The sequence below is a fragment of the Cetorhinus maximus genome, chromosome 14 (assembly GCF_964194155.1).
Source record: "Cetorhinus maximus chromosome 14, sCetMax3.hap1.1, whole genome shotgun sequence".
Lineage (NCBI taxonomy): Eukaryota > Metazoa > Chordata > Chondrichthyes > Lamniformes > Cetorhinidae > Cetorhinus > Cetorhinus maximus.
The window spans coordinates 96638913-96653402 of NC_135892.1; the positions used below are offsets into that span (position 1 = coordinate 96638913).

A 14490-nucleotide genomic window follows, 5' to 3' on the forward strand; every position below is an offset into this window, starting at 1 on the left:
ACTCAATAAGGCCATCAAGCAATCTTCAGGTGCCGAAGGTTAACTATGATACATCACTAAGCATAGCTAAACCAAGTCCCCGCTCTCTGTCCCAATTCCCTATACATCAGTCAAAAATGACAATTTAATTTAGGAAAGTAATTTGATAAGATTACTTGGAAAAAGCAACGTAAGGCATAAAATAGTTCAACCTACCATGCATGATCCTTAGGTGAGTGAGGATGGGATGGAGATCAAGGGGAGGGGTCACCGGCGGGGGAGAGATGGACATCAGAAGGCAGGACAGGGGTGTGGTTATCCACCCCACATCCTCCCTCGCGATCAAATGGCCCCCTACCTCCAAACCCAGTGTGTGCAGCCCATGTGCCTCCATGAAAATCCCCCTAAACAAGCTCTTAATCTGCTCCTCAACCACCTTAATTGGCCTTAAATGGGGATTGGGTGGATCCCCGACTGCCTCCTTCCCACCCTTGGAGGGACCCAAAAAATAGCCCAACATATCAGGTCAATGGAAAGGTCATCTACCTGAGATGTTGGCCTGGATAATATGCTCAGAAAATGTACATGTGCCAATGTATTATCAGACGCAAAGACGTTGGGTCACGTTCCTGGTGTCATCATGCCAGTCTGGGATAACACGGTTAGCGGACGGGTCTGGAAATTGGGAGCTTGCCCACACTATACAAATTGAAGGCAATAGGCTAGTTGTGCTCGTTAAAAAGGCAATCGACTGCCATATTAGTTTCTTCAATAAATATGAAGCAGAATGGAATAAAATGCCTTTCAGAATGGGATTTACGCCAGCCGTATTTCCTGTTTTTTCATCAGGCAAGCTGTAATGATCAGTTGTCTGAGGACAGAGTTAGGTCTTGGCTGTTCAGTGTTTGGCTGCTGGAATGCTTTGTGGAAGATGTAATTGTATACTGACTTAAACTCATAATTGAAGAACCTGAGACTTCATGCAGAGGGGTTCATTTCTGCATTGTCCTGCTAAAGAGGCCAGAGCGGCCTTTTAAATTACAGGCCGTGACCTCAATCCAGGTCACGGCCATTGAGCTGCAACGCCGGATATCCCGTCCTACTGCTCTGATTAGCCGGGATACTATCAATCTGCGGCTCGGAACCCACCCAGCACTCTTAATCAGCCAAACTGAAGCTTTGTGTGGTGTCTCTGGATGGCGGGCTCAGAAGTCTGAATGCCGGCCTCTTCCACGTGCCCACATGCCGTGTACTATTCAGCCCGTTAGGCCCCGTTTTAACTCTGTGTAAATGAATGGGTTTTCGTTCTGTTTCTCTCTCCACAGGTGCTGCCAGACTTGCTGAGTATTTCCAGCGTTCTCTGTTTCTATATGCTGGAATCAGATTTGACAAATTGTGTAATTATTGTGTTACCACTCTGCAAATTGATCAGCACAGCAGTTCCAATTACAAACATACTTCTGTTTCCTGCACATTAACATCTCAAGTTAAGGGCAGAGGAACTGATTGCTCTGGAAAATGCACATGGTCCTACTGTCCTTAACAGCTAATATGTATTTTTAAATGCCTTATTCCCTGCTATTTCTCCATTGGCAATCTGCTTTTAGGGAGCATGCAAAGTAGTTTCCTTCTGAAAGCTATTCCCTTTCATCTCAGATTACTTTGAACTTTTCTGTCCTACCATGTAATAAGTTCTACTTACTACAATTTCAATATTTGTATTTTTTCCTTCTGACCCATTATCAAAAGACAAAGGAGAAACTAAATCTGTATGACTAAGTATTTCTCTAATTTTTGATTGATACATCTCTCCTTACTGTGAAAGATGATACTCTTTAAAATAAAGTACTGCTTCCTCTAATTTAGATCTTCTTGCATGTCCATGCACACAAATCACTAAATGTTAATACACAGGTACAAAAAAAAATCAAAATGGTGAATGTAATGTTGACCTTTACTTCCGAGGACTGGATTACAAAGGGGCAGAAGTTATGATTCAGTTGGAAATGGCCTTGGTCAGAACCCATCTGGAGTAGGCATTGTTTTGGGCACTGCACCATAGGGAGGACATATTGGCCTTGGAAGGGATGTAGTGCAGATTCACTAGAATGATATCGGGGCTTAATGGGTTAAATGCTGAGGACAGGTTGCAGAAACTTGGCTGTTACTTCCTTGAATTTGGAAGGCTGAAAGGTCATCAATTCAGATGCTTAGAATGATTAAATAATTCCACTGGGCAGATACTATTTACACTGGTGGGGGAATTCACAACAAGGGGGCACGATTAAATCAGGAAGTATTTATTCACACAAAGGGTAATGGAAATCTGGAATTATCTCACCAAAATGACTTTGGATGTAGGGTCAATTGAAATTTTCAGGATTAAGACTAATAGATTTTTGCTGGTCTCTGTGGTCAAGGGTTATGAATCAAGGGAGTGTCAATAGAGTTAAGGTACAGGTCAGCCATGATCTAATAGAGTGGTGGAATAGGCTTGGGATAAGGAAAGGTTGAGTAGGTTGGGCCTATCCATTAAAGTTAGAAGAATGAAAGGTGATCTTATTGAAACATAGGATTCTGAGGGGGCTTGTTAGGGTAGACGCTGAGAGGATGTTTCCCTTCGTGGGGCAATCTAGAACTAGGGCACAGGCTCAAAATAAGGAGTCTCTCAGAGGGTTGTTAGTCTATGGAACTCTCTTCCACGGAGAGCAGTGCACGATGACTCATTGAATGTATTCAAGACTGAAGTAGACAGATTTTTGATTGACAGGGGAGTCAAGGGTTATTGGGGCAGGCAGGAAAGTGGAGCTAAGACCATAATCAGATCAGCCATAACCTTATTGAATGGCGAAGCAGACTCAAAGGGCTGAATGTCCTACTCCTGCTCTTACTTCTTTATGATCTTGTACAAAAGGTCTGTTTCTATCCCTATATTACCTTGTATAAGAACACTAATTCATTAATCTCATTAATATTTAAACAGCATTAGGTGAAAAAAAAACAAAAGCTGGGACATTTTTCCTTGAAATGTGTTCTCTCTATTGGAAGGCAGCCCAAATTGGGTAAAACTCTCTGTCAACCACTATATAATTACAATTTAACTCCCTAACTTGGCTAATTAGGAAGTTCTCTTTTCATCTCACGATCAGGAAGTGCGTCAGCCTGCTTGAATAGTGGTACACTGGGGACTTGAGATTTAGTTTCTTCAATAAATATGAGGTAATCAAAAAAAAAAATCAGCGGGTTGCATTTTGGACTTGGGACCAGAACCAGTGCCAGTGCAATCAGTGCCAAACATGTGTCAAAGGAAACTACCACTGTCCATTGGACAATAGGCTTCACCACAGGTTCCTGAATGAAGATCTGTCATTTGGTCAATTTGATCCAATATACAGTTACTGTATAGTTTGTAGAAATGCTGATGCAATCAGCCATCTGCTGACTTTCACTTTCAATTCCTCTTGTAATAACTTGCTGATTGTGACCCTGCTGAGGGGGGGAAATCCTGAAGTGGGCGGCACATGTTTCCCCCTAGATGATGAACAAAAATCATATTCACGGACATCTCCTAACATTCAGCGCAAGAGGGAGCATGGCAGAGGCCTGACTGATAATCTCCAGTCACCTTCTCAGCTCAGGATTGGCACAGTGAAGGAAGAAGTGAAGAAAGAGGCAACAACAGTCATATAAAAAAAACACTGACCAAAAGTAACAATACTCAGCAACTAGTTTCTACTGTGAATATATAGCCATTAGTCGCTTATCATATAATCTTAGAAAAAATCCAAGACAAAAAAAAAGTTGAGATGTACCATGGTCCTGGTCCGGTGCCTCTAAATTATATCCATATCCTAAAAGCGTGCGAACTGCTTCACGCAGACTGTCCTTGTTGGATTTTTTTGTGCGCTCATCCAAAAGGGTATATGGAACCAGACGGGGGTTTCTTCTATTTTTGACATCCTGCGACAGAAGAAACATATTTAGAAACAAAACAAAAAAATGCACAGCAAACCTTAGGATTAGGTCACATGTATGTAAGTCCAAGTAATTCGTTTTCACGTCGGAGAGAGTAAGTAGTCCAAATGTGATTCAGGGGTATGGGGAACTGACAGGAAAGTGGAGTTGAAGCCAAAGATCAGCCATGACCATACTGAATGGCGGAACAGGCTCAACAGGCCATATGGTCTAATCCTGCTCCTATTTCTTATGTTCTTAATGCAGGGAGATTGTGTTTAAGATGTGATGCCTGATAAGCATTACGAACATCCAAACATACGAAATAGGAGAAGTAGACCATTCGGCCCGTCGAGCCTGCTCTGCCATTCAATAAGATCATGGCTGATCTGTTTGTATTACTAATTCCACATTCCCATCTACCCCTGATAATCTTTCATCCCCTTGCCTAACAAGAATCTATCCACCTCCACCTTAAAACTATTCAAAGACCCCGCCTCCACCGCCTTCTGAGGCAAAGAGTTCCAAAGTCGCACAACCCTCAGAGAATAAAAATTCTCCTCATCTCTGTCCTAAAAGGGCACCCTCTAATTTTAAAACAGTGCCCCCTAGTTCTGGACTCACCCACAAGAGGAAACACTATTTCCATGTCCACCTTGTCAAGGCCATTCAGGAGCTTACGTACTTCAATCAACTCACTCTTCTAAACTCCAGTGAAAACAAGCCCAGTTTGTCTAACCTTTCCTCAGGAGACAACCCACTCATTCCAGGTATCAATCAGTAAACCTCCCCTAAACCGCCTCGAATGCATTAACATCCTTTAATAAATAAGGAGACCCAAACTGTACACAGGGTTCAAGATGCAGTCTCACCAATGCCTTGCATAACTGAAGCATAACATCCTTACTTTTATGTTCAATTCCCCTCGTAATGAAGGATAGCATTCCATTAGCCTTTTTAATTACTTGTTGCACCAGCATACTAACTTTTTGTGACTCATGCATGAGAACACCTGGATCATTCTGCACCTCGGAATTCTGCAGTCGTTCTCCATTCAAGTAATATTCTGCTTTTTTATTCTTCCTGCCAAAGTGAACAACTTCACAGCCAGAACTTTATGCTGGTTTTGCAGGCTTGCACCCGACCCAACAGCACATGAAATTGCACAAAAAGATGTCAGGTGCACGTCCTGACATCATCGCACACTCGCATGATATTTTGCTTGGTGGGTAAACACGGCAGTCAGAAGCGTGCCTGCTGACAATTAAGCGGGCAGTTAAGCCTGCTAAGGCAGCAATTGAGGTCGATTTTACGTGGCCCGTCCACTTCTATGTTTGGCGGACGGGCCAATCAGCCAGGCGGCCTTTACATTTTTGCTGAAACCTTGAGCCAGGGCTGGGTGAAATGTCTGGGATGAAATTAAAAAAGATATCTTGGGGCTGAGGTTTTTCAGTTCTGCTGTCAGGTGCTTGAATGTGTTAAATAGACGCAGTTTGGTGCATTTTTTTCTTATCATTGAATCCTTACAGGTCCACTGCTTCTTGAGGCAGCTGTGTTCCTTCAGGGAGGTCGCTAGAAATGCCTACCTGCACCCTCGCTTTTGTTGGCGCCCGTCCTCTTCCCATCCCTCCCAGCAGCGCTGAGTTTTTCTCAGCAGGCGCCTCATGCTGACTGGCTGTTAATTGGCCAGCCAGCGTGAAATTGTGTTCAGGGTCTAATCACGGGCAGAGATGCATTTCACGTCCGCTTCCAGGCCCGCCGATCGCACACACCCAATGAACATAAGATTCAGATCTACATTTCCCCACATTGTACTTCATCTGCCAGATTTTTGCCCATTCACTCAGCGTCTCTATATCTGTCTGCAACCTCCTTATCACCTCTTCATGACATACTTTCCTACCTATCTTTCTGTCATCTGCAAATTTAGCTACCATGCCCTTGTTGCCCTCATCCAAGTCATTGGTATAAATTGTAAAAAGTTGAGGCCCCAGCACAGACCCCTGTGGGACTCCGCTCGTTACATTCTGCCAAACAAAAAATGACCCATTTATGCATAATCCCTGTTTTCTCCCAGCCTGCCAATTTTCTATCCAGGCTAACATGTTACCCCTTACACCATGAGCTTTTATTTTCCACAATAACCTTTGATGTGACAGCTCATTGAATGCCTTCTGGAAATCTAAGTACAGTACATCTGTAGGCTCCCCTTTATCTACGGCGTAAGTTACTCCTTCAATGAACTCCAATAAATTGGTTAAACATGATTTCCCACTCACAAAACCATGTTGACTCTTCCCAATTATCTTGAGTTTTTCTAAGGGCCCAGCTATAATTTCCTTAATGATCGATTCTAGCACCTTCACCACAACAGATGTCAGGCTAACTGGCAATGAGTTCTCCTCATGTCTAAAGCAACAAGATAAACACTTATATTATAAAACCCTAAGCATCCAAAGTGCTGCATCAATATGTCGGTGTACCAACAATTTCTCACAAGCAATCCTCCTGACTCCAGTTATGTCTACACAAGGGGGAACTAGGCAGAAAACAGGCAATTGCTACAACGATGCAAGAAGTATAGGTGATCATTCCGAGCTGTTCTTCAGCTCTTCCTGACAGCCTGTTTTAGAGCAGCAATGGTGAAACACAGTGAATGGTACATTCAACTAGAGTAAGAGCACATCATAGGGAGATCACCAAGAAAGTAAAAGGAGATCTCACCATTGTTCATTTGGTTCAGGCAATATTTAGATTAGCCAGACAAACAAAAAATAAAATTTATTTAAAATAAAAACAGAAAATGTTGGAAATACTCAGCAGGTCTGGCAGCGTCACTGGAGCGAGAAACAGAGAGTTAGCATTTCAGGTCAAGGACCTTTCTTTGACACCTTCTTGAAGGCCTTTCGTCTGAAATGTTAACTCTGCACTGGATTTTATGACCCCACTGGGCGTGTTTTTGGCGGTGGCTAGTCCAACGCCTCTCCGTCCGCGCCAGACCCTGTCCCCATAATAGAATGAGTGGGTAAGGAGCCTGCTAGGCTGCCCACCCTTAGGTTTATTGAGGCCCTTAATTACTCAATTAAGGAGCAGATAAGGGCACAATTCCACCTCTGCCCCATAATACAGTTGGCGGTGGAAGCTGCATGAGAGTGGGCATGCTACTTTTTCACTAACCCTAAAAGGCAGGAAGATGGGGTACCTCAATGTAATTGAAGGGTAAGTAATTAATAATCAATAGCCAATAAGAAGTCAGATTGTATTATATTTCTGTATTTTTTCATTAACATCTCTAAGAATTAAAAGTGCTGTCACAGCCTGGGAAAGAGAGAAGGTATGAATTCTTGGGATCTTCCCTACCAGGAACAAACCGACCTTGACTGCCGAGGTTCTGATCTCAATGAATGGGATGCTTGTAAAGATATTAAGATAAGGAGCACAGCTTAAAGAAGGCATTGTTTTAAATTTTAAAGCAATTTGCGCAATTAGCCAGAACCAATGGAATTAACCCTTACAACATTATTGACTAATTAGCTATTTCCAACAACATTGAGAAAGGTGGAGTTACAACCACCTTTTGGGTATGAGAAAAGGGTTACGGGTGAGGAGAAATGGGTTTTGGTCTTCGGGGACAGTTGGCAGATTCCCTGGCAGGGCGGAGATCATGTTCGTAGGACTTGAGGAACAGTCAAGAGATGCCCTGTCAGGGTGGAGTTCATGTTTGTAGTATTGGGTCTGGGCAGATGAGAGTTTCCCTGTCAGCGTGGATCCTAAGGAAGCTGCAGTGGTCTTCAAAGGCAGTTGAGAGCTACCCGGTCGGTACGAAGAGTCGAGGTTGGCCATTTCTTTTGGATTGATCACCCATTTGAAAGCCTAAAGTTTACAGAGTTTTATTGATAAGTATACTGTATATTCACTTATTAGTTAGTTGCTAAGTTTTAGTTTATTGAGTAAGTTGATTGATTAGTGTGTAGTTGATTGATAAGTCTTTGATTATTGATGATTGTACTGTTGTTTTATTTTGCTAATCAATAAAGTTTGATATTACTGGCTAATTCAGTGTCTGAGTCTTCGCTAATAGTTATATCTCTGCCTAACTAAATCAGTTTAAAGGTGTAATTTTGGATCCAGAAATTAGGCTGCATGCAATTAAATTAAACCAAAGTCTTGAATTTATTAAATACCCTTTTTCCGGTGCAGACACAATGGGCCAAATGGCCTCCTCTGCACCGTAAAAATTTTGCAAAAACTTACACTAGACAAGGTGCTCCAGGATTTTGATCCAGTGACAGTGAGAGAACAACAACATGATCCCAAGACAGAATGATGTGTGAATGGAGGGGAACTTGGAGGCGAAAGTGTTCCCATGCCACTGTTGCCCTTGTACTTCTATGTGGTAGAGTTGCGCATTTGGGAGATGTTATCGACAAACAAAGCACTTTTGCAATGGGGTCCCTGTTGTAAATTTAGTTTTAATTTTGATGGATGAGGGATGAACAGGAGAACTCCCTTGCTCTTCTTCCAATAATGCCTAAGAGGGTAGATTGGGTCGGTTAAACTTCTCATCTGAAATACATCATTCCCAAAAGCGGAGCATTTGCTCAATACTGCCTTAAGTGCCAGAGCACATTATGTATTCAAATCTCCAGAATGGGGCTTGAACCCACAACCTGCTAGCTCAGTTGCGAGTCTTATCACTGTGCCAAGGCCAATGTACAATTTATTAATTCTTCCGCTAAGAGTTAAATTGAACCATTAAAAAGACAAAATTTTGAAGAATTCATTTTACTTTCTGAAATATTGAAGAAATACATTAGCTCCAGTTGTTTAGAGTGATGAGTCTCATTAACCCAGCACAGTCATTTTAACAATGAACCACATACATTGAAAATTCAATCTTGTCATGTAGTTGGTTACATGTAGTAATCATGGTTTTATTTAGTGTGTATTGTACCTTTAAGAATAATATTTGTTAAGGAAGATCACATGATCTGTAGTAACCAATAGTAAATATTGTGTAAATATTATGTTGTCTTGAAAAATATGTACTTGTAAATATAATATGTATAGCCAAGTTAAAGGGGGAGGAATATAGTAATTATGGTTTTATTTAGTGTGTATTGTACCTTTAAGAATAATATTTGTTAAGGAAGATCACATGATCTGTAGTAACCAATAGTAAATATTGTGTAAATATTATGTTGTCTTGAAAAATATGTACTTGTAAATATAATATGTATAGCCAAGTTAAAGGGGGAGGAATATAATAATTATGGTTTTATTTAGTGTGTAATGTACCTTTAAGAATAATATTTGTTAGGGAAAATCACATGATCTGTAATAACCAATAGGAGAGTAGTGTGGGCTACCTTCTCAGTCAGTATAGAGATAGAGTTGGAGTTGAAAGCACACATGTAGTTGCTGTTGAGTATCTTGTAAATAAACTTAATGTTTACACTCAAGAAATACCTGCATTTCAACTCTATTACAAATAGGCAACTGGTCCACCTTACAACAGTTACGTCCTTGGAGAGGTTACATATGTCCTACTTTTGTGTAATTTGTGACATTGCAGCATGAGATTTACCACAACCTGTTCATGAGCTGTGAATGGAATACCAAGAACCTTCTCTCTTATTTAAAATACGCTGAAGACTACCAGATTTCTTTACTTTATGTCTAATATCTATAAGAAAAAATCATTTTGTTACTTTGGAGCAATAAGGTGGAATCTGTGGCGATTGTGAGAGTCCAGGAGATATTTATCAATGGAAGGAGTTAGAGATCTGTTTCTTGTTTAGGCTACAATCTTAGTTTCTAAGCAACTATTCATTTGTGATCCATGCAAATAGCGATCTGCAACAGAAAATGAAGGCTGTGTGGTTGCCAAGGCAACATTTATTTAGTAAAACACAATTTTCTGCATTTCAGAAAAGATTTTCAAATCACAATAATTGGTTCATGTAGGGCTTTGAAACAATGAAAAAAAAAAACCATGTAATAAATGTTAGTTCATGCTTTCGGCACTTCAGCCCACAATTTAAAATGTTTTTCCCTTTGCATGGAAATAAGGGGGGCAAAGTTAAGGGAGGACAGAAATGCCATCTGTTCAGTTCTTCGGGGACTTAATTATGTGGTGGATTAACTACTAACATTGACACTGCCGAGAAACAACACTAGTTCAGCAAAATTGCTTGTGAGGTCCTAGGAATACAGCATGTGAGGGAAGGCACCAAGGGCGGAATCGTCCGGTCCTTTGGCAGCAGGCGTCGTGGCAGGTGGGGTGGGAGAATTCGGCATGAGGCGGAGAAATTGGTTTCACGACGTCGTGAAATCCCAGCGAGATCATCCGACGGGACGAATCCCGCTGGGGGCCGGCATGGACACGATTTGCATCCTGGTAATGGGGTGCAAAGTAAGGCCCAACTGGAATTGTCCCCCCCCCGGCGCCCGATTTATTGTAACGCAGGCAGGAAAACACGCCGGCCCAGAATGCATCTCGACAAGCGTGACGTGAAGCAGTCAGGACTTATCTTTAGGGCCTTTCTCAGATTGTGGACATCCGAGGAGATGATGATGATGCTGGAGCCCTACAGCTACCGAAACCTAGGGGAACCCATGCGTCGCATGCTGGGTGGATCAGAAATGGTGTGGTTGATTGCTTTTAGCCATTTACAACTTTTCTCCAAAGCTTCCGCTGATTTTCTGGTGGTTAGGGGAATACACCAAAAGAAACCCAGGGCTGAATTTTACATCCCGTAGGCAGGCGCACACCCAACCCGATCGGGCATAAAATTGTGTGAGATGATGCCGGGCGAGTGTTCGAACGTCATCACGCACTCGCGCGATATTTCGCTCGGCAGGCGCATGCGAAAGTTGGAAGCATGCCCACCGACAATTAAGAGGGCAATTAAGCCCATTAAATGGCGCAACTGTCTCCGATTTTTCGTGGCCCATCTAACCTAACGGTTGACGGACGGGCAAATCGTCCAGGTGACCTTTGCATTTTTCATCAAACCTCATCCAGGACGGGATGTAATTTCCATTATGAAATAATAGTAAAATAAATATCTGTGGACAGCAGTTTCATCAGCTATATTTTCAGGTGCCTGATTGTGATGCCTGGACATTTTTTTTGCAGCTTTTAAACCTTTATTTTAGCATTTTCAGGCCTGCAGCTCCTTGAGGCAGCTGTCTGCCTTCAGGGAGCTGTCTTGCAGCGCTCACTCGCACCTGTGGAAATGTCATCGCCCACCCTCTTCCCACCCCCACCCCAGCAGCGCTGAGCTCTTAAGCGTGGGTTTCACCTTGGCTGGCTGTTAATTGGCCAGCCAGCGTGGAGTAGCGGTTGGGGGTCCGTTTCCTGACCGCTCCTGGGCCCACCAATCAGGCGCGCCCACCAAATGTAAAATTCAGACCTTGGTTTTAATTCTAAGGGTTCAGTTTTACTTTGTGATGGATGGTATACAGATTCATTGCCAAGTTAACGTGGGTGAAATAAATTAACAATGATCATGTTGCTTTTTCAGTTTATAAATAAATTGATGACAAATATTTAACTCTGAAGCAACTATCTGAAAATAGTGTGGGTTAAAAGATATTTTTTAAAATTATGCATTTATGGGGACAACATTTTCCCCATTTAAAATGTGAAGTGCACAAAGAAACTCGAGAGAAATATCAGAATGATCTGTAAGCTCTGCTCTGTATGTTAATTCACAAATTAAATCACTTGTTGCCTTACCTTTTCCTCCAGATTATACTTGTTCATTCTGATATGGCTATCGCTGGAATTTCCAAAAGGTATTCGCTAAAGTTATCAGAAAATATTAATACACTAGATAAGGGCTCATGGAGTTTTGGTGATACATTAGCATGGGTAGAGGATTGATTAATGGACAGGAAGCAGAGAGTAGGGATAAATGATCATTTTCAAATTGGCAGGCTATGACTAGTGCAGTGCCACAAGGATCAGTGCTGGAGCCTCAGCTATTTACAATCTATATTAGTGACTTAGACAAAGAGACAGAGAATAACGTATCTAAGTTTGCTGACGATTCACAGCTAGGTGGGAATGCAAGCTGCGAGGAGGACACAAAGAGGCTGCAAAAACATATTGACAGGTTAAGTGAGTGGGCAACATGGTGACAATTGGACTATAACCTGGGGAAGTGTGAGGTACTTCACTTTGGCGCTAAGAATAGAAAAGCAGAATATTTTTTAAAAGGGGTGAAATTTGTAAATGTTGATGTTCAGGGAGACTTGGGTTTACTTGTACATGGAACTTAAAAAGTTAGCATGCAAGTACAGCAAGCAATTAGGAAAGCAAATGGCATGGATTGAGAATTGGTTAACAGACAGAAAACAGAGAGCATGGATAAATGGGTCATTCTCAGGTTGGCTGGCTGTGACTAGTCGGGTACCACAAGGATCAGTGCTTGGGCCCCAGCTATTCACAATTTATATCAATAATTTGGATATTTCCAAGTTTGCTGATGACACAAACCAAGGTAGGAATGTGAATTTGAGGAGGATGCAATGATTCCTTAAGGGAATTTAGCCAAGCTAATGACCGGGCAAGAACATGGCAGATGGAATATAACGTGAAAAAATACAAAGTTACCCACTTTGGTAGGAAAAACAGAAATGCAGAACATTTCTTAAATGGTGAGAGATTGGGAAGTGTCAGTGTCCAAAGGAACTAGGGTGTCCTTGTTCATGAGTCACTGAAAGCCAACATGCAGATGCAGCAAGCAATTAGGAAGGCAAATGGCGTGTTGGCCTTTATTGCAAGAGGATGTGAGTAAAGAAGTCTTGCTGCAGTTGTATAGAGCCTTGGTGAGACCACATACTGGAGTACTGCATACAGTTTTGGCCTCCTTACCTAAGGAAGGATATACTCCTATAGAGGGATTGTAACCAAGGATCACCAGAATGATTCCTGGGATAGTGGGACTTTCCTATGCGGAGAAATTGAGGACACTGGACCTGTATTCTCTCAAGGTTAGGAGTATGAAAGGCGATCTCATTGAAACATATAAAATTCTTACAGGGCTCGACAGGGGAGATGCAGGAAGGATGTTTCCCCTGGCTGGAGATCTAGAACCAGGGGTCACAGTCTCAGAATAAGAACTGAGATGAGGAGGAATTTCTTCACTCTAAGGGTGGTAAATGTTTGGAATTCTCTACCCCAGATAGCCATCATTGAGTATGTTCAAGACAAAGGTCAATAGATTTCTAGACAGTCAAGACATCAAGGCATATGGGGACAGTGCAGGAAAACAGTACTAAGGTAGAAGATTAGCCATGATCTAATTGAATGGCGGAGCAGGCTCAAGAAGCCGAATGGCCTACTCCTGCTCCTATTTCCTATGTTCCTATGTTGGCCTTTATTGCAAGTGGATTTGAATGTAATAATAAAGAAGTCTTGCTACAATTATAAGGGGCGTTGGTGAGACCACTCCTGGATTACAGTGTGCAGTTTTGGTCTCTGCTTAAGGAAGGATAGGCTTACATTGGAGGCAGTACAGAGAATCTTTGGAATTCTCTATCCCAGAGGGTTGTGGATACTTCATAATTGAATATATTTAAGTCTGAGATAGACAGATTTTGACCTCTCAGGGAATCAAAGGAAATGGAGAATGGGTGAGAAAGTGGATTTGAAGCCTAAGATCAGCCATCGAATGGCAGAGCAGGCTCCATGGTCTCCTCCTGCTCCAATTTCTTATGTCCTTACGTTCTTATTGCCCATCACTAATTGTCCTGAGGTGATGATGGTGGGCCTTCTTCTTCAACTGCTGGTACAGGTTTGGTAGAACTGAGTGGCTTATTGGCCACTTCAGAAGAGAGTCATGAATCAACCATACTGGTGCAGAACTAAGGAGGCAGCAGATTTCCTTCTCATTAAGGACATTAGTGAACAGGTTGGGCTTTTAAGATATACTGACAGTTTCATGGTCAATTTTACTGATGCCATCTGTACATTTCAGATTTTTTAACCTGAATTCAAATTCTCCCAACTCACACTCTCTAAATTGTTTGTCCAACCTTCTGGATTTAGTGACGTTTTACGGCAAGATTTTTTTTATTTTAATCAGTTTTCCAACTAAATTATAAGAAAATCTGTCATACCCTCAGGACAACCCAAAGTCCTTTACAAGCAACCAGATTGCTTTTGAAGAGCAGTGACTGTTATGTATGCAAATATGTCACCTAATTTTTGGGTAAACAAAGCCCCACGGCCAACAATTAAGCAGCCAAATAATGGCTCCATATCTTTGGTAACGGGGACGTTGTGAGAAAATTGGGCAGAATCGAGAAATGCAAAATCTTTGCCTGGAAGAGCCAGCACTGCCAGTATTCACATGGGTCTGTGTTGGGCAACACTCCAGCCTAGTCTTAGCTCATGGCAACAGAGGAGACAGGGCCAATGGCAAAGCTTTCTCATGCTCTAAATTTCTAAGGTTCCCATCTCCATTTTGGCCAATGATCTTGATCCTCTAAGAAAACTGCAACAAGGTCGATTTAAACACAATGGGGACCACCAGGATCTTGAAA

At 42.0% G+C, this 14490-nt stretch overlaps 1 protein-coding gene across 1 annotated transcript in view; it reads right to left on the reverse strand.

Moving 5' to 3' along the window:
* The window catches only part of ryr2a (ryanodine receptor 2a (cardiac)), a 794383-nt gene that overhangs the window by 308915 nt on the left and 470978 nt on the right, over nucleotides 1-14490 (reverse strand). Inside the window, exon 26 of the mRNA XM_078557297.1 lies at nucleotides 3792-3939. Coding sequence (XP_078413423.1) covers nucleotides 3792-3939 — 148 coding nt within the window. The remainder of the gene's footprint in view (nucleotides 1-3791; nucleotides 3940-14490) is intronic.